Consider the following 18,752-nt stretch of genomic DNA (forward strand, 5'->3'; position numbering starts at 1 on the left):
AAGGTAAAAAATATATATCAGTTGGATAAGAGATACCAAGGTAAGCAAGTAAGAAGGGATGAGAAGAAAGAGCAGATAGGGCATGATCCTTGGAACTTAATGATAGAAATATAAGAGCTGAGATGTTTGGAGAGGTGCAGCAGTTTTGATGAAACAGCAGCTCAGTTTCTCTGGCACAGATGCTTACAGATCTGCCAAGTATTTTCAGCCTTTTCTGTTGGTGTTTCTGATTTCCAGTGTCTTTATTGCTTTCTAATACACACAAAATAGATGCGAACAAGATCCTTTGGGAGTTAGTGAGGGGCTGGTGTGGAAAGGGATGGATGGGCTCTGACAAAGGTACTATGCATGTATCTGTGTTGTGCTTGTAGTTCAAATATACCCATGCATTGTTATCTTATATTTTAACAGCTGCAGCAAGAAATGGGGAACCACTCTTTGGAACAGTCTTATTATCACTTTGCAATAAATGGAAAATCTTTTGCAGTGATTTATGATTATTTCCCAGATCTGCTACAAAAGGTGAGAGTTCAAGCCTGATCTTTGACTGCCTGTTAACCGTTTGTTTAGGTTGAAGAATTACATGCCTTACTGTGGTCTCAAATCTGTAATTCTGTCAACTTGTAGATTGAGAGGTAGGTTCTGGGAAATGTTGGCATGGTGGGCAGAAAGCTTTGTAACAGTTAGAGATTGGTATGACTTTAATTGGATTGGATGGTTAACACAAAACCTGTGTAATATTAATGGAAACTTTTTGTTTTAAATAGAGCAGGTACAGTGACCGTGAGCTCTGATTCATTATTAAAAAGTATGTGAAATAGCTATACTCTTTGAAAATGGACACAATCTCATATTGACAGTAGTAAGTCTCCATGCATTTCAGACTAGCAGGAAAAGTACCAGTTTAACTTTGGACAGCAGGTTAATTAGGGCATATTTTAATCCACTTCATGTTTTAATTGCCTCTTTTCAGATCCTGCTACGGGGCACAGTTTATGCTCGAATGGCTCCTAATCAAAAGACACAACTGGTGGAGAGCTTTCAGAAATTGGAGTAAGCTGACATACTTATTATTTAATGTGAGCTAAAACTAAACAGTCGCATTAATGCTTCTAGGATGTTGTGATATTCATACACTCTGGAAGTATATTTGAATATATAATGTGTGATACACAAAGAATTCGCTTGAAAGCAGTTATTTTGTTCAGTAAACTTTCTTGAACACTGTTATTCAAGATGGTTGCCTTTACAATCAAGGCCCATTTCTTTGTTTTTTTTTTAGTGTGCTGGATGGATGTAGAACTACTGTACATTAATATTTAATGTTCACCCTTTCTTCAGGTACACTGTGGGAATGTGTGGAGATGGAGCGAATGACTGTGGGGCTTTGAAAGCTGCAGATGCAGGAATCTCTCTCTCTGAGACTGAGGCTTCGGTAGCATCGCCCTTCACCTCAAAGATAGACAACATTAAGTGTGTACCAATGGTAATTCGGTGAGTTCTTTGATGCTCGTTGTGATGGAAGGTTCTTTGGGAATAGGAATTGTCATCAAGATTGCGAGATGTTGCCACAGGCATAATTATTGCACTAGGGACTATAACTTAATACTGAAGTTAATTGTAAGACTTTCACTTTAGCTGTACTGTTGAGTAAAATAACAGTCTGCATTCTTTAATTTTGGGTATTCTTCTATTAATTTTGAAGGTCTTCTTTAAATTGTGGTTTAATACAGAAATTTTCCATTCCTTATAGGGAAGGTCGAGCCTCTCTTATCACATCCTTTGGAGTTTTCAAATACATGGCCATGTACAGCATGATTCAGTTTGTCTCGGTGCTAATATTGTACACAGTAAGTTCATGCATTTTGTGGGTGCACATGGAAGCCATCCTGGACCAAATAATTTTGTCTAGACTTTTCGTGAGCATAATTTATACAAGAAAGTGAAGAGAGCAAAAGGACTGTGCAAAGACATTTGTGTGAAAAAAATAAAACCAGAGACAATTCCATGGTAGTGCAAGAAGTGATCCATAGTGTTCAGTTGCTGAGTTAGGGTTCAAGTTGTGCAAGTCAGTTCCAGAATCTGATACGTGTAGGAAAGTAGCTCTTCCTGAAGGTGCAGGACTTCAGATTTCTGAACCTTCTGCTCCATAGTAGCAATGGGAAGAGGGCACGACCCAGATGGTGAGGATCCTTGTTGATGGATGTTCCCACTTTGAGGCAGTGCTTCTTGTGGATGCTGCCTGACTTGGTATTTCAAATGCTGATCGATGTAGTTCAGGGTAGGGCAGAGACCAGGTAACTTGGTTTTATTCCTTCTTGATTATTTTTAAACTCTGTTTAATGTCTCCCAGCCTCCTCCTATCAACCTAATTAGAAGTTCATTGGTGCAAATACCTCACTGTTCTAAAATGCTTTCTGATGCAGATCAACTCAAACTTGGGAGACTGGCAGTATCTGTACTTTGACCTGGTTATTACTACAACTGTGGCCATACTCATGGGTCGAACGGGGCCTGCAAAAGAGCTTGTGGCGCAGCGGCCTGTGGGGAGTCTTATCAACATTACAATCCTGGGCAGTCTGCTTCTACAAACCATACTGGTTATATTGATTCAGATCCTCACTTACACAATCACTACTAATCAGAACTGGTAAGCATGTCACATCATCCCTAGTTGTACAATTACTGGATGAAAGAAAGTGATTGCTTTAAAACAACATATAGATTCAACTGTAACCATCTGAATTCTTCGAGTTTTACGTCTGTCTCTGTATGCTGTCTTCCATAATTATTCTTGGTATATTGGTAAGAAAATAATAAGGTAAATTGGTAAATTTCAATTGGCAAATTGGTTTATTATTGTCACTTGTATCAAAGTACGGTGAAAAACTTTGTTTTGCATGCCAAGCTCACAGATAATTTCTTTACATCACTACATCAAGGTAGTACAAGCAGTAAGCAACAACAGAATTCAGACTTTTTACAGTTTTAGAAAGTGCAGGAGAGGCAGACTATATGGTGCAAGGCTATGACAAAGTAGATTCCATTTTATCGTTCTAGAGTCCATTCAGTAGTCCTTCCACGGTAGGTTAGAAGCTGGTTGGAGAAAGTTTGGATGCCTTTCCTCCCATCTGTGATTTCCACGTTGATCTCAGCAGCCGCCTCAACCCCGAGTAGAAACAAGTCATCCTCAATTGCGACACTGGTGATTATAAAACTGCTAGAGGGGTTTGCAAGATACTTAGCAAGAACTGGGACAGACTTTCCCCAACTTAACAGTTGTAAAATCTTTGGTGTCTGCACATCATCTGTGTGAGGCTATTAAAAGTGAGATAGGAAAAGTTCAGAGCCAGCATGTTACTAGTACGAGTGGAGTTGAAAGGCTGGCTGTGTGACTGTGTGGGTTGGGGGGTGGGGGCAAGAGGGTGGTGGGGCAGTGATTATGAGAGACAGGAGTTACAGGTTTCCCCCCCCAAACGAAGGTAGAGGGTTCCTATGAAACGGTTCGTAAGCCAAAATGTCGTAAAGCGAAGAAGGAATTACCATTTATTTATAAGGGAAAAATTTGTGAGCGTTCGCAGACCCAAAAATAACCTACCAAATCATGCCAAATAACACATAAAACCTAAAATAACAGTAACATATAGTAAAAGCAGGAACGATATGATAAATACACAGCCTATATAAAGTAGAAATACTTTTCCACAGTCATTACTGAACTGTTCTCTGTAGCGAAAATCTCATACAAGCGCTGTCGGCAGAAAATCTCACGCAAGCGCTGTTGGCAAAAACACAGCGCAAGCGCTCTCCAGTAACCTTTAAACTATGAAGCTGCCAAATCATACCAAATAACACGTAAAAATACACAGCCTATATAAAGTAATGTATATACAGTGTAGTATCACTTACCAGAATTAGTTCAGCGCCGAGCACACTGATGATGGTGTGTTAGACTGAGTCGTCGCAGGTTGGGTGGTGCAGTGGCCCCCACCCTCCAGGCCGCTGACAGATACCGATCCGTGAAGCATGCAGGGGTACAATGGTAGCCGGGAGGCATCCAGCACATCTTTAAGAAAAAAGCCGAAATAAACGTGCTAATTAATTACGTGTCGGGCAGCACCTAATAATTAGCATGTTTATTTCGGCTTTTTTCTTAAAGATGTGCTGTGTGCCTCCCGGCTACTGTTGCATTCTCTATGAATCGGTACAGTATCTGTCCGCGGCCTGGGGGTCGGGGTGGAGGAACACTGAGGTGTCATCTCGCCGTCTGTTTCCATTAGAACAGACAGGTCATCCTCTCCTATGACTGCCTACCTCGATGTCGTAGGTCGAGGTTCGTCGTCTGCTGTGGCTGATGCGGAAGGCTTGCTTGACTGCTGAGCCTTGGCATTTTTGTGTCATACAGTTCTTTATAAAGACTCAAACCTTCCTGCAAATATCTCCTAAACCGACGTACCCTTTCAAAATTAAAGTCGTACTTTATCATTGCAGCGAAAATCTCACACAGTCACTTTCGGTCCATTCGCTATTACATTCGGTTTCGATTGTTATCCCTTTCTCTTCCAATTGCATCAGCGCTTCATCTATCAGTTCTTGGTCATGGGATGCCGAAACCTCTTCAACATCATGTTCGTCAGCCAAACTCACTTAGTCCTTACTTCATTCACCACGATCGAAATGCCTAATTATGTCTAGTTTTACGCTACGAGCCCTTTTAGGCTTTTCCAATACCTTAGAACTCATCTTGCGAACAGCTGCTCACAGGCACGTGTTTAAGCAATGCTGGCGAGAATGCAGTTCTGAATCCGGGGAGAGCGGCTGCTCGGGGCGCGCAGCGCACTGCCTTTTATCACGCGCTGATTTTCCCTGCGCGCTGCTTTTTTTTTCATAACAGTGAAAACACCTTCTGAAAGCGAAAACAGGGTACTAATGTAGGTCTTTCATAACAGTGAGGTTTTGTAAAGCGAACGTTCGGAAAGCGGGGGACACCTGTATTTGCATTTGTAAAGGCATGTTTTTGTGTGGGATACAATGTCTCACAAAAATGATAGCTTTTTTAAAGAGGTGAGCAAGAGAATTAACCAGAGCAGGGTAGTAGATGTGTACAGGGACAAGGCAGGCTGATGGAGAAAGTTAACTTTCCCCTTTTCCTCCATTAGCTTGGTGGCAGGAGGCAGTGGGTGGAGGTAGAGGGTTGATAGTCTAATTGGAGTGATGTGCTGCTGGGTCCCCCGATGTTTGTCATGTGTAATAGTTATTTGTATAAGAATATAGATGGCATAATAGTAAGTTAGAAGATGACACAAAAATGGGCACTATATGAACAATGAACTGGGAAAGTGGGCAAAGGATCAGCAGATGGAATTTAACTTGGACACAGTGAATTGCAGAGCTCAAGGAGTGGCATTGAGATGTTGGAGTATAGGTACATAGATAGGCATATGAAAACATGGCATACTTGCCTTCACGAGCCATGGCACTAAGTGCAAGAGTTGGGAATTCATAATACACTTGTATAAAACAAAGGAAAGACTTCACATAGATAATTGTATGTCATTCTGGTTACTACACGATAGTAAGCTCGGGGAGGTCCAGAAAATGTTCACAAAGATGTTTCCTGGCTTGAGTTTTAAGGACAGATTGGATAAGCTGGGCCTGTTGCCCCTGGAGTGAAGGATGCTGAGAGCTGACTTACAGAAATTGATAAAATTGTGAGGGTCGACTGACATAGTTGTTTTCATTAGGGTACAGGAACTTAAAACTAGGTTCGAGTGGAAACATTTTAAAGAGATCAGAGGGGCAACTTTTCCACACACAAAGTGGTGGGTATATGCAAAGCTACCAGTGGAAGTGGTAGCGAAAAGTACAATTGCAACATTTAAGAAAGCATTTGGACAAGTGTAAGGAAAGGCTTAGATGGTTATGATCCAAGTGCACACAAATGGGATTGGGGTAGATAGGAGTCCTGGCCACATGGCTTGTTTGTATGCTCTACAGCTCAGTGACTCTTGCATGCCAGTCAACCTTCAGTACTGAAAAAAAATTAGAAAGAAATAATGCAGCAGATTCAATAACATTGTTATTTTCAATGTTTAATTTGTACTCCTGGAGGTAAAAGGACTTCACACAGCCAAAACTCGTGGCCATTTGTATCTCACCTTTGGTTTCCATAGCCTATCACAGGTTTTGTGCTCTTGGAGTGGTTACCATGTGTAACAAAATCTGTGGTCCGTATCACAAACAAGAGAAATCTGCAGGTGCTGGAAATCAAATTAATGCAGAAAAATGCTGGAGGAAATCAGCAGGCCGGACAGCATCTATGAGAAAGAGTAAACAGTCAACTTCTTGGGCCGAGACCCTTCATCGGGACTGGAAAAACGTCAGTGTAAGAAGGTGGCGGGGGAGGAGAGGAAGAAGCACAAGGTAGTAGGAGATAGAGCAACTGGGGGAGGGGTGACGCAAAGAACTGGGAAGACAATTGGTGAAAGAGATAAAAGGCTGGAGAAGGGGGAATCTGATGGGAGAGGACAGAAGGCCATGGAAGGATGGAGAGGGGGAGGGGCACCACGGGGAAGTGAAGGGCAAATAAGGTGATAGGTGAGAAAGGGAAATGAGGAATGGTGAAGAAGATGGAGGGGTGGGGTGGGGGCATTTACTGGAAGTTTAAGAAATCAATGTTCATGCCATCAAGTTGGAGGCTACCCAGGCGGAATATAACGTGTTGCTGCTCCAACCTAAGTGTGGCCTCATCATGGCAGTAGAGGCGGCTGTGGACTGACATGTTGGAATGGGAAATAGAATAGAAATGGACGGCCAGCAGGAGATCCTGCTTTTTCTGGCGGACAGAGCGTAGGGGTTCAGCGAAGCGGTCTCCCAATCTACGTCAGGTCTCACCGATATACAGGAGGCCACAACGGGAGCACCGGATACTGTAGATAATCCCAGTAGACTCACAGGTGAGGTGTTGCCTCACCTGGGATGACCGTTTGTGGCCCTGAATGGTAGCGAGGGTCCATATTCTAATTTCCAGTGGTTAGGGTTGAATTAATAGAATTCAGATGTTAACCCTTTGTGGTTGTTTATTGGTGCAGAGATGTCAGGGAGGTTGCTAATTGCCTTTCTCTCATCACTGTGAACAGCTTCAGATTTCTGTTTTTGAAGGTTTGTTCCTGCAAACACCAGTTCCTCTGTCAACAAACTACCAAACTATGAAAACACTGCTTTATTCTGTGTGTCTGGATTCCAGTATCTCATCCTGGCAACAGTACTTTCCAAGGGTCAACCTTTTCGCAAGCCGCTGTATTCGAATGGTACCTTACTATTTTACTATATTTAATGGAGAAATGTGCATTATCTGTCCCTTATGTATGTTCTGCAAAGATTATACGAAGAACATTTTATATTTATCACTCTTTCATGAACTATTCTTTCCTATATTGCAGTACCTCTGAGTGGCATTTTCCTGCCACAAGATTTATAAGCTTTGTGATAGATAGTATTTTCTCTTCATGGCGATACCTACCGTAGTTAACTTTTAACATTGTGACATTCAGCCGCAAAGAAATTCCATCCCACACTTGGGTCATCTCAGTTCTAACTCTCTTATTTGTTCTGCTGCTTATCTGCTATAATGGATTACAAATGTTTGAATTTCTGTCTCTCCCAACGAATCCGGTTTACTTATTGCCAGCCATACCAAGCCATTTGAATTGAGGATCCTTGGTTAAATCTGTTCTACGGTTAACCGCAACCATTTTAGCAATCCGTCCGCTAAGAGTTTCATCATCTACATTGTGGAGAAAGTATTTAAGATTTCAGCTCCCAATGCTATCCAATAATTTCTGCTGTAAGGCAATTTTTCCCAGCTGAGCCACTTTAGATTCTGATGCAGTGCTGCCTCAATCTCCATCTAAGCCCAATGACAATTTACGAGAGCTAATAATGATTGTCAGTAGCAAGGAGGGTAGATAGATGTACTTCTATTTTAATTCTATCTCTGTTGTTGACTGTGACTCAGGATAGACTGTACATGCTACAGGAATTTTACTTCAATGGGAATAGCATCTATTTTATGATAATTAATATATGTTACAAGGTTTACTTGGAACTCTCTCAGGAGTTAGTTATGGTTAAGGTGAGAAAGTTTGCAAATACTGAACAGCCAGGTGCGTATGATTGTAGCTGTCATCCTCTGAGACACCAAGCAATAGAGTCATTGAACACTACAGCATAGACACAGGTCCTCTGGCCCATCTAGTCTGTGCCAAACCATTCATCTTTCTAAGCTCATTGGCCTGCACCCGGACTACAGCTCTTCATTCCCCTCTCATCCATGTGCCCATCCAAATTTCTCTCGAACGTTGAAATTGACCCTGCATCCACCACCTGTACCGCCAGTCGTTCCACACTCTCACCCCTCTCTTCAGTGAAGTCCCTCTCATGCTCCCAATAAACATTTCACCTTTCATCCGTAACCCATGACGTCTAGTTATAGTTTCACTCAACCACAGTGGAAAAAGCCTGCTTGCATTTACTTTATCTATATATTCCTTATAATTTTATATACCTCTATCAAATCTCCCCTCAGTCTTCTATGTTCTAGGGAAGAAAGTCCTAGCCTATTCAACCTTTTCCTGTAATTCAGGTCCTCAAGTCCTGACAACATTCTTGTAAATTTTCTCTCGTTTCTTTCTTGTAGGTTGGTGACCAAAACTGCACACAATGCTCCAAATCAAGCCGTACCAACATTTCATACAAGTTCAACACATCATCCCAACTCTTGTACTCAGTACATTGATTTATGAAGGCCAATGTGCCAAAAACTTTCTTTGCGACCTTATCTACCTGTGCGCTATTTTCAAGGAATGATGAATCTGTATTCCCAAATTCCTCCGTTGTACCACACTCCTCAGTACCTGTTTAAGACCTACACTGGTTGGTCGTTCCAAAGTGCAACACTTCACACTTGTGTACATTAAAATTCCGCCTGCCATTTTTCAGCCCATTTTTCCAGCTGGTCCAGATCCCACTGCAAGCTTTGATAGGCTCCCTCGCTATCCACTACACCCCCAGTCTTGGTGTTATCCACAAGTTTATTGATCTAGTTAACCACATTATCATCCAGATCATCGACATAAATGACAAACAACTCTGATCTTTGCAGCACACCACTAGTCACAGGTCTCCAGTCAGAAAGGCAACCATCTACAGCCACTCTCTGATTTCTTCCGCAGAGCCAGTGTTAAATCCAGTTTACTATCTCATCTTGAATGTCAAGTGACTGAACCTTCTTGACCAATCTCCCATGTGGAACCTTGTCAAGGGCCTTTGTAAAGTCCATGTATACAGCATCCACTGCCTTGCCTTGATCAACTTTCCTGGTAGCTTCCTTGAAAAACTCTAAAAGATTGGTTCGACATGACTTACCACACCAAAGCCATGTTGACTATCCCTGATCAGTCCCTGTCTATCCAAATACTCGTATATCCAGTCCAGTATATCATGTTTCTTAGAATACCTTCCAATAACCTACTCGTGACTGATTACAGGCTCACCAGCCTGTAATTTACCAGCTTATTCTTAGGGCTTTTCTTAGATGACGGAATCCGTCACCTCACCCATGGTGAAGGATGTTTTAAGTATCCCTGCTAGGGCCCCTGTAATTTTTGCACTAGCCTTCCACTGGGTCTGAGGGAACATTTTGTCAGGCTCTGGGGATTTGTCCACTCTAATTTGTCTCAAGACAGCAAACACCCCCTCCTCCTGTAATTTGTATGGGGTCCATGACCTCACTACTGCTTTGCCTCACTTCTGTAGACTCTGTCTGAACCTGAGTAAATACAGATGTAAAAAATCCATTTAAGATCTCCTCCATCTCTTTCAGCTCCCAGCTTAGATTACCACTCTGGTCTTCCAGAGGACCAATTTTGTCCCTTGATATCTTTTTGCTCTTAATATATCTGTAGAAGTCCTCGGGATTCTCCTTCACCTTGTCTGCTAGAACCTCATATCTTCTTATAGGCCTCCTGATTTCCTTAAATGTGCTCTTGTATTTCTTATACCTCACTTGTTCCTGCCTGCCTGTACCCATTATGCACCTCTTTCTTTTTCTTAACCAGGGCCTCAATATCGCTCAAACCAAGGTTCCTTAGACCTGTTATCCTTGCCTTTTATTCTGTCAGGAGCATAAATGTCACTTTTAATGTCACTTAAAATTTCACTTAACATGTACACATTTGCCAGAAAACAACCCATCCCAATCCGTACTTGCCAGATTCATTCTGATACGGGTCGACCTTCACTAATCCGGCACCATTGGGACCTGAGGAGTGCCAGATTAGTGAAAGTGCCGAGTTACAGAAGGATCACATTAAGCATAATCAGTGCCAGATTATCGAAGGAATTGGATTACAGGTAGTCGGATTAGTGAAGGTCGGCCTGTACCATCAAATTTGGCCTTTCTCCAATTTAGAATCTCAACGCAGGGACCAGACCTATCCTTTTCCATTATTATGTTGAAACTAATAGCATTATGATTAGGAGATACAAAGTGTTTTTCCCTACTGTCATCTGCCCTAATAGCAGATCAAGTATCGCACACTCTCACTAATTGGGACTTCTATGTACTGATTAAGGCAGCTTTCCTGAACACATTTGACAAACTCTTTCCTGTCCAGGATTTTTACAGTTTGGGAGTCCCAGTCAATATGTGGGAAGTTAAAATCACCTACTATCACAACCTTAAGTTTCTTGCAATAGTTTGCAATCCAACAAATTTTACTCCTCAAAATCTTGTGGTCAGTTGGCTAGTCTATAATATAATCCCGTTAATGTGTTCATAACTTTATTCCTCAGTTCTACCTATAAAGCCTCACTAGATGAGCTCTCCAGTCTGTTCTGAGTAGTCTGAGCACTGCCTTGACATTTTCCCTGACTAGTAATGCCACCCTCCTCCTTTAATCCCTCTCGCTGTATCACGTCTAAAACAATGGACTCCCCCCCCCCACCCACCCCCGGAATAATGAGCTGCCAGTCCTTCTTGCAGCCAAGTCTCAATAATGGCTACAATGTCATAATACCCTATACTGATCCATGCCCTAAGCTCATTGGCCTTTCCTACAATACTCCTTGCACTGAAATATGTGCAGCTTGAACATTAAACCCACCATGCTCCCCTTTTGATTCCTGACTTTGAATGCTGGCTTAACAACATGTCTCCACAACTATTCCACTATCTGTTCTGGTGCTCTGGTTCCCATTCCCCTGTAACTCTAGTTTAAACCCCCCCCCCCCACCCCCGCCCATTCAGTACTAGCAAACCTTCCCGCTGGGATATTAATCCCCCTCAAGTCAGGTGCAAACCATCCCTTCTGTACAAGTCCCAGCTTCCCTGGAAGAGAGCCTAATGGTCCAAAAGTCTAAAGCCCTCCCTCCTGCACCAATATGTTACCCATGTGGTAAACTGTATGATCTTCCTATTTCTGCCCTGACTAGTACGTGGCACAGGTAAGCAATCCTAAGATCACAACCCTTGAGGTCCTGTCCTTTAACTTAGCACCTAACTCCCTGAACTCACTTTGCAGTACCTAATCACCCATTCTACCCATGTTATTGGTACCAAAGTGGCCCACAACCTCTGGCTGCTCACCCTCCCATTTAAGAATGCTGTGGATTCAATTTGAGATGTGCATAACCCCTGGTTCCAGGAGGCAACAGGCCATCTGGGAATCTCATTCTTGTCCACGGAACCTCTTTTCTGTTACCCTAACCAATAATCCCCTATCACTACAGCTCGCCTCTTCTCCCAAACGAGAAAATCTGCAGATGCTGGAAATCCAAGCAACACACAAAATGCTGGTTGAACTCAGCAGGACCGTCCTGCCGAAGGGTTTCGGCCCAAAACGTCGACTGTACTGTTCTCCATAGATGCTTGCTGCCTGGCCTTCTGAGATCCTCCAGCATTTTGTGTGTCACATCTTCTTCCCCTTCTTTTCTGAGCCACAGAGCCAGACCATCCTTAACATGGTCTCTAAGGAGCTGCAGCTTGGTGCACTTTTTGCAGACGTAGTTATCTGGGAGACTGGAGGTCTCCCAAAGTTCCCAAATCTCTTACAAGGAACATACCACAAAATGTAGACCCAATCTCAGTGCACCAGCTATATACTAACAGAGGGAAAAAAACTTACTTAGAGCCCTTGTCTATGCTTACCCATAACTGTTTAGCCAAAGCCAGAGCACCACAAAAATGGCCCACTCCAATAATACTATACTGCTTGCATCTCTCTTCTTTTTATTGGCTCACATAAGACTCACTCGCAATGAGACTTGCAGTCTTCAAATGGCTCTGCAAGAAGTCGCTCACTTGGTACTTCAGTGAGTATGGCTCCTGCCCTGCAAGATGTCGCTCTCTCACTTGCTACCTCAAAATTCAAACTGAGGTGAATCTCAATCTTTCTGGACCTGAGGGATTTAAATGGTTTATATGTAGAGTAGAATTTCCAAAATGTGTTGGACTTTACAACAGGAACAGATTTTAGCCAACTGCTAGAAATTTTACGGTTAGTACACATTTTATTATTTATCACAAATGCTTCCTTCCCTTCATCCTATCTTTGCAGTATTAGTCCTATAATGTTTGCAGTTTATGATCTTCATGTTTAAAAATGCTGAATTATAGATAGGTTTTTCCTTTGATTATGGTACAAATGGTACATGGCATCTGACTTAAAAGGTCTGTCATTTCCAGTGGATCTGTAAAGTTCAATCTTGTTGCACAACCCCCGCCCCCCCACCAAGGAGTTAATACTACATGACATGATTAGTATTGTTGATTCTGTGGAAAATATTTAGCACAAGGGGCAGTATTTAGATTGAGCTGTGGGTACACTTAATGTGAACATAAAACTAACTCCATTTTAGTTGAGTCTTCTCATGAATTTTTCTCCCCATGTGGTATGGGCACGAGTTTCAATGCTTGGTTTAAGAATTTTACTAATTTTTTATTTGGTAACTTTAGATTTGGTAGTTGGACTCAGACCCTCACATTCACACCAGCTAAAATGAATGTATTTCAATTGCTGTAGTCCTTGAAAGTACAGAGTGCTGTTCTGAAAGTATGTTTGACTGGATTCTGCATTTCTTTTTCAGTACTGTTCCTGATTGCATTGGTTGTGCTCTACACAATAATGATATTTTTGACAGTTTACCCACTTCAGTTCATCCGAAAAATTCTGCAACTGATGTTCATCAGTGATATAAAATTTAAATTGTTGTTGCTGGGGTTAGCGGCATTGCAGTTCTTTATCTCCTTTCTGTTTGAGGTAAGAAACAACTCAAACACTTGATGTTTTAACCCCCTTTATGTTGAATTCACTAGTCTAGATAGAAGATGAGAAATCTTAGCTGAATATAACCTGCAGAAGATACAACCTCTCATTCTTCAGCTTTAGCAATATACAACACCATTTCTGGAAGCTTGTTCCAAGTACACACCACCCTTTGTGTCGAGGAGCTGCCCTGGTGTCACTTGTAAATATCGCATTCCTTATCTTCAGCATATGCCCTCTTATTTATAGCATCTCCTCACTGGAAAAAGACTACTTTCACCCTGTCTGTGCCTCTCATGCTCCTGCATACCTCCGTCAGGTCACCAGTCTCTTGCACTCCAGGGAACAAAGTCCTAGTCTATGTAACCTCTGCTTGTAACTTAGGCCCCCAAGTACTGATAAATCTTTTTTGCACTCTTTCTAGATAAGTGACCAAATTATGCACAATATTTCCAAGTGTGGCCTCACCAATATCTTATGTAACTGCAACTTAACTATACTTACTGCCCTTACTAATGAAGGCCAGCATACCAAACACCTTCACCACCCTATCTTTGTGATGCTACTTTCAGTAAACTACGCACTCCTAGGTCCCTCTGTTCCACAACATCCCCAGGACCCTATCATGTACTCTATGTCCTAATAAGTGGGCACGTGGACAAGTTGTTAAAGCATTCGACTAGCGACCTGAAGGTTGTGAGTTCGAGCCCCCAGCTGAGGCAGCGTGTTGTGACCTTGAGCAAGGCACTTAACTACACAGTGCTCCACGACGACACTGGTGCCAAGCTGTATCAGCCCTTGCCCTTCCCTTGGACAACATCGGTGTATTGGAGAGGGAAGACTTGCAGCATGGGCAACTCCCGGTCTTCCATTCAACCTTGCCCAGGCCTGTGCCTTGGAAAGTGAAAACTTTCCAGGCGCAGATCCATGGTCTTGCAAGACTAACGGATGCCTTAAATAAGTCGTCATATTTTTCATCTGACCGAGACAGTCTGAGCCCCCTCCACTCTTTTTGGGGATATAGCTAGTCCTTTTATGTGCATACTTTTTCCTGCAGATACTAACTGAGGGTAGATCATTACATTTTATGGCATCTAAATTGGTATTTAAAGTGTGATGGTAATATATTGAATGAAACAAGGCAGGAAATACTAATAGTTGCATGTTGTATTATTGTTGGTACACTCTATAGCTATCTTCTCTGAGCCAGTTAATGATCGATTGAAGATGAGTAAGAATCCCAATTACAGATCCTAACATTTATATGTATCCTTATTCTACTTTTTCAGATGGCTATAGATAATGGATTTCTTAACATGTGCAAAAGGTCATTGTGCAAGAAGAAATCATCCAAAAAGTTGTATAAAAAACTTGAGAAAGAACTTTGCTACAATTTAGCATGGCCTCCTCTTAATGAAGTTATATATGCTGAACCAAGGAATATCATCAATCTTGAATGACACCTGCATGGAAATGGGCAACGAGATAAAGGCCAGTTTTTAAACCAAAAATATACTACCTGAAATCCACCAGGGATGCTAAGAACCTCGTATGTGCATCCAATGATGCAAGAATATGCAGCTGGATATAAATCTTCACCACAAACTCCCCACCCCCCAAAAAAAAACTTGGGGACAATATTTGTAGTTATAAGCAGATTAGAATTTGCCCTTTGACCATTACCGTTTCTCCTTTTGCATAAGAATAAGGTATACTCTGCCAACTCATACATACGAGTTTCGTGTCAATGAAATCAGATGTTCTGTTTCTGAAGAAAATCATTCTTGGTTTCCTGGTTGGAGGAAATCCTTAATGTTTTCCCTAGTAACGTGTTGTTATTTATTGAACACTACATTTTCCAAAGATTTTTTAATTGAAGCCTGGTAGAGAACTTTAACTTGGGATCAATGTATGTGCGTATATGTAGATGGGCAGATGAGAGAGAGGGGAGAAGCAATGAACACTTTTATTGTCCTTTCAAAACTTGCAAAGATATATTGATGAATCTAAGCCTAGGTCCATTTGGGATTTCATCAATTTATCTTTGCCTGTTTTAAAAGGTTTATTAAGATAATTCCTTTTACCCATAACTGTTTTGGCACTTTATTTCCATGGGTGCTGGTAGCCCTTGTGCTGATCAGTTATCATTTAAATCAGGCTGTGTTTATGGATCCACGGAAGAAAGCAGACCGGATCACGTTTTAACTTGGCTTTTGTCTACTTAATCCGTTATCCACTTGTGCACTTTTAAGTGAATTGGAACAATGTGTAATATTTTTCCCCTTATAGCCCAGTTTACTAAGGCCAATTATGTTAACCACCATTGCCAGAGATTGAACCTGGGACCAGCTGATATTTGGTTCCTGATCTCTGAGGATGAATGATGCCTTCTGCAAAAGGCAGTGTGCTTTTTGCTTAGAGAAAGTGTATAGTGCTGAAAACAGCCTTAAGCTGTGCTTATGATTGCTGTAAATTGGTCCAAATAAAGCTGAAACTTATTTTATGTTTCAATTTGCCAAGATCTGAGCACTTGCCATAATTCAGTCATTATCCATGAATTTAAAAATTCCTTTTCCATGAAATTGATCATGATTGCTGGAAGTTGCAATTCTTCCTTTGATTTCTTCCTTCCCTCACCAGTGTATTGATAAGAGAATTGACTATTTGCTTAAAATTGAATCAGTTAATTCCAAATCTGGACAAGAGATTCTTCATATACTGGAAAGCTTGAGAAATATACAGTGCTGGAGAAATTCAGCAAGTCAACAGTTTCAGTGGTGGGGAATAAACAGGCAACATTTCAGTCTTGATAAAGAGTCGCAGCCCACAATGACAACTGTTTATTTCCCTCCATGGCTGCTACCTGACTTGCTGAGTTCCTTCAACCTTGTGTTGTTTCAAATCTAGTGTGTGTGAATTTGTCCTTTTTAATGCAGCCGAGTTAGGACCGGATGGTGTGTGCAAATGTCTGATTTTAAGACATACTTTTTTGAGAACAGTTTTTATCTACTTTCTTCATATTTTATCTAGGCTAATTTGTGTAGAATATTTTTAAATTGTACAATCTAATTTTGTATTGATTTTTATACCATGGACATTATGTACAGTTTACAGAACAAGTGCTGTTACATTTTACTGTGCCACTTTTACAAAATGTCATGGAAATGTTTGACTGTAGAGCATATAAAGATTTTATTTCTGTGCTTCAGCTATGTCATTGAAAATCACAACTACACTCTTGCATGTTTTTCATCCCATCACTGCAAATGATTGGAGAAGTCTGGCAGGCCTTGGCAAAGATTTTTTCCTAAAATAACCATTGCCCACTTTCTCTCACTGCTGTGTGTATATTGAACAACCTCCACTTGTGCAAATCTGTAACCATACTAAAATTGAGATCATGTAATTTCACTAGCAATAGTTTAACACTTACAACTAGGAAAGGTGGAAGTTTAATGTCTAATGAAGAGTTTATAGATGAGCAATTATCACTTACTGTTCAAATCACTAATGATTTATTTGATACTTCAGATTTACAATAATTACAGCATATAGACAACTTCACAAACACTTTCCTATGCTGCTGAAGCTTCCGCTTTATATGATGCCATCATCTTCTTTATCTCAGCAATTGCTAGGCCAGGATTCAGACCCTGAAAAGAAAGAAGCATTTATTCAACTCAAATAAAAAGGAAGCTCATGTTTCATAATGATGAAGTTATAAGGGAGTCTATGTATATACAAAAGGTGGTAAAGATGACAAACCTACTGTTAAAAACTGAAAATGCCCCTTTTATTATCTCCACCAGATCAGGTGTAACTAACAATCCAATATCCATTATTCAATTATTCTCAGTCTCTCTCTGATAACTGACTTTTCTTTTGTGTTTTTTTTCCTACAAGTTAAAATAGGCTTGGTTTCTAACCATGTATAGTTCTGATGAAAAGTTATCTGAAATATCAATTAATTTTCTCTATTAGAAGCTGCCAAATGAGTACTTTCAAACATTTTCCATTTCAAATCAGCAGCTTTTTTTTTTTTGCTTTATGCTTTCTAAATTCTGATAATTGTTTTACAGAAATTCAGTATTAAGGTTTGCTCATTATTTTGGAATAATATGTACGTCTTAGCAACTTACGCATCTTAATCATTCAACTCATCTTCTGAAGTTGCTTGAACTCTCATCCATGTTGTTAATTTAAAATCAACTCTGGCTGATTCCATGAACTTCTTAAATACCTTCATACTTGTGTTACTTATACTGAAATGTAACAGTCAAGTGCTTGTAGACCTCAGCTGGATTCCAGTCCTGATATCAGTTTGTGATTAACGTTCTCCTCATTACATCCAACCCCAGCACTTTCAAATGTTAGAGAATTTAGCACTTCTCACCCATGTTCTTTACTCTGCCAGCCATCTAGATCTCAGACTGCCTTTCTTCCAAAAAACACTCAAAAATTCGTCAAAGGAGCACAGAATCAAAATTTAACTTTAGATACCAAATTGTTTCTGAAGAAATAACGGGTGGCGTGGTAGCATAGGAGCTAGCAAAATGCTTTACAGCATCTGTGACCCGGGTTCAATTCCCACCGCTGTCTGGAAAGAGTTTGTACATTCTCCCCATGACTGTGTGGGCTTCCTCTACCTTCCAAAAGACGTATGGGTTAGGTGGTCACATGGTCTCACTGCACTGAAAGGGCCTGTTACCATGCTCAATCTCCAAATTTAAAAAAAATCAAATTAAGAAATTCTTTATTACATTCCAAACATCTGCAGTGATGTCTATTCATCCAAACTATCTAGCTTGTAGTTGTGTAATTATATACCTTTGGACAGGTTTTTGTGCAATTCATTATAGTGTGGCAACGATAGAGGGAGAAGGGATCTTGTAGCTGAGCTAGGCGCTCCTCTGTGAAATCATCCCTGGAGTCAATCATCCATCGGTATGCCTGAAATATAAACACCAACAAAAAGGCTCAATGATGGTACAGAATATTGTCAAATTCCCTAAAATCAAGTGACTACAGTAACAAGGTGAGGGGTTTGATCTCTGCAGCAAGAGAAATAGCTGCGCCGTTACTGCAGTATAATTTCACTTGATTGCTGAAATAAGGGTTGTGCTATGCTCACAGGCATTGAAAAGTGTGCAAGGTTATCTCAGTGAGAATGTACAAACAGCGAGAGATTGCTTCGTGTAGCTGGGAAGCCTAGAGCTAAGGGGCACAGTATTAGCCCAAAGAGTCAGCCTTTCAAATAGGGAGAAAAATATTTACATAAGGTTAGTAATCTTTCATCATTCGCAGTCTTGAGGTAGAGATAATAGAGTGATTAAGGCTGAGAAAGCGAGCAATATTTATGGCGATTGGGGAAAGGCATGAAGTCAGTTGTGATATTGAGATGGCAGAGGCTTACCTAGGTACGTCATA

The 18,752-nt window shown here is 41.0% G+C and overlaps 2 protein-coding genes across 3 annotated transcripts in view; one reads left to right on the forward strand and one right to left on the reverse strand.

The window, feature by feature from the left end:
• atp13a2 (ATPase cation transporting 13A2) overlaps positions 1-16,527 on the forward strand; it is a 94,754-nt gene extending 78,227 nt beyond the window's left edge. For both annotated transcript variants that reach the window (XM_072244938.1, XM_072244939.1), the window contains 8 exons: positions 412-522; positions 974-1,053; positions 1,342-1,494; positions 1,754-1,850; positions 2,427-2,650; positions 7,162-7,310; positions 13,147-13,319; positions 14,615-16,527. In XM_072244938.1, the coding sequence (XP_072101039.1) occupies positions 412-522; positions 974-1,053; positions 1,342-1,494; positions 1,754-1,850; positions 2,427-2,650; positions 7,162-7,310; positions 13,147-13,319; positions 14,615-14,785 (1,158 nt within the window). In that variant the 3' untranslated portion in view covers positions 14,786-16,527. The remainder of the gene's footprint in view (positions 1-411; positions 523-973; positions 1,054-1,341; positions 1,495-1,753; positions 1,851-2,426; positions 2,651-7,161; positions 7,311-13,146; positions 13,320-14,614) is intronic.
• A 296-nt stretch (positions 16,528-16,823) lies between these two features.
• sdhb (succinate dehydrogenase complex, subunit B, iron sulfur (Ip)) overlaps positions 16,824-18,752 on the reverse strand; it is a 36,457-nt gene continuing 34,528 nt past the window's right edge. The window contains exons 7-8 of the mRNA XM_072244940.1: positions 18,153-18,275; positions 16,824-16,978 (exon numbers count right to left, since the gene is read on the reverse strand). Coding sequence (XP_072101041.1) covers positions 16,901-16,978; positions 18,153-18,275 — 201 coding nt within the window. The 3' untranslated portion in view covers positions 16,824-16,900. The remainder of the gene's footprint in view (positions 16,979-18,152; positions 18,276-18,752) is intronic.

The sequence above is a fragment of the Mobula birostris genome, chromosome 27, assembly GCF_030028105.1.
Source record: "Mobula birostris isolate sMobBir1 chromosome 27, sMobBir1.hap1, whole genome shotgun sequence".
In the NCBI taxonomy this organism is placed as follows: Eukaryota; Metazoa; Chordata; class Chondrichthyes; order Myliobatiformes; family Myliobatidae; genus Mobula; species Mobula birostris.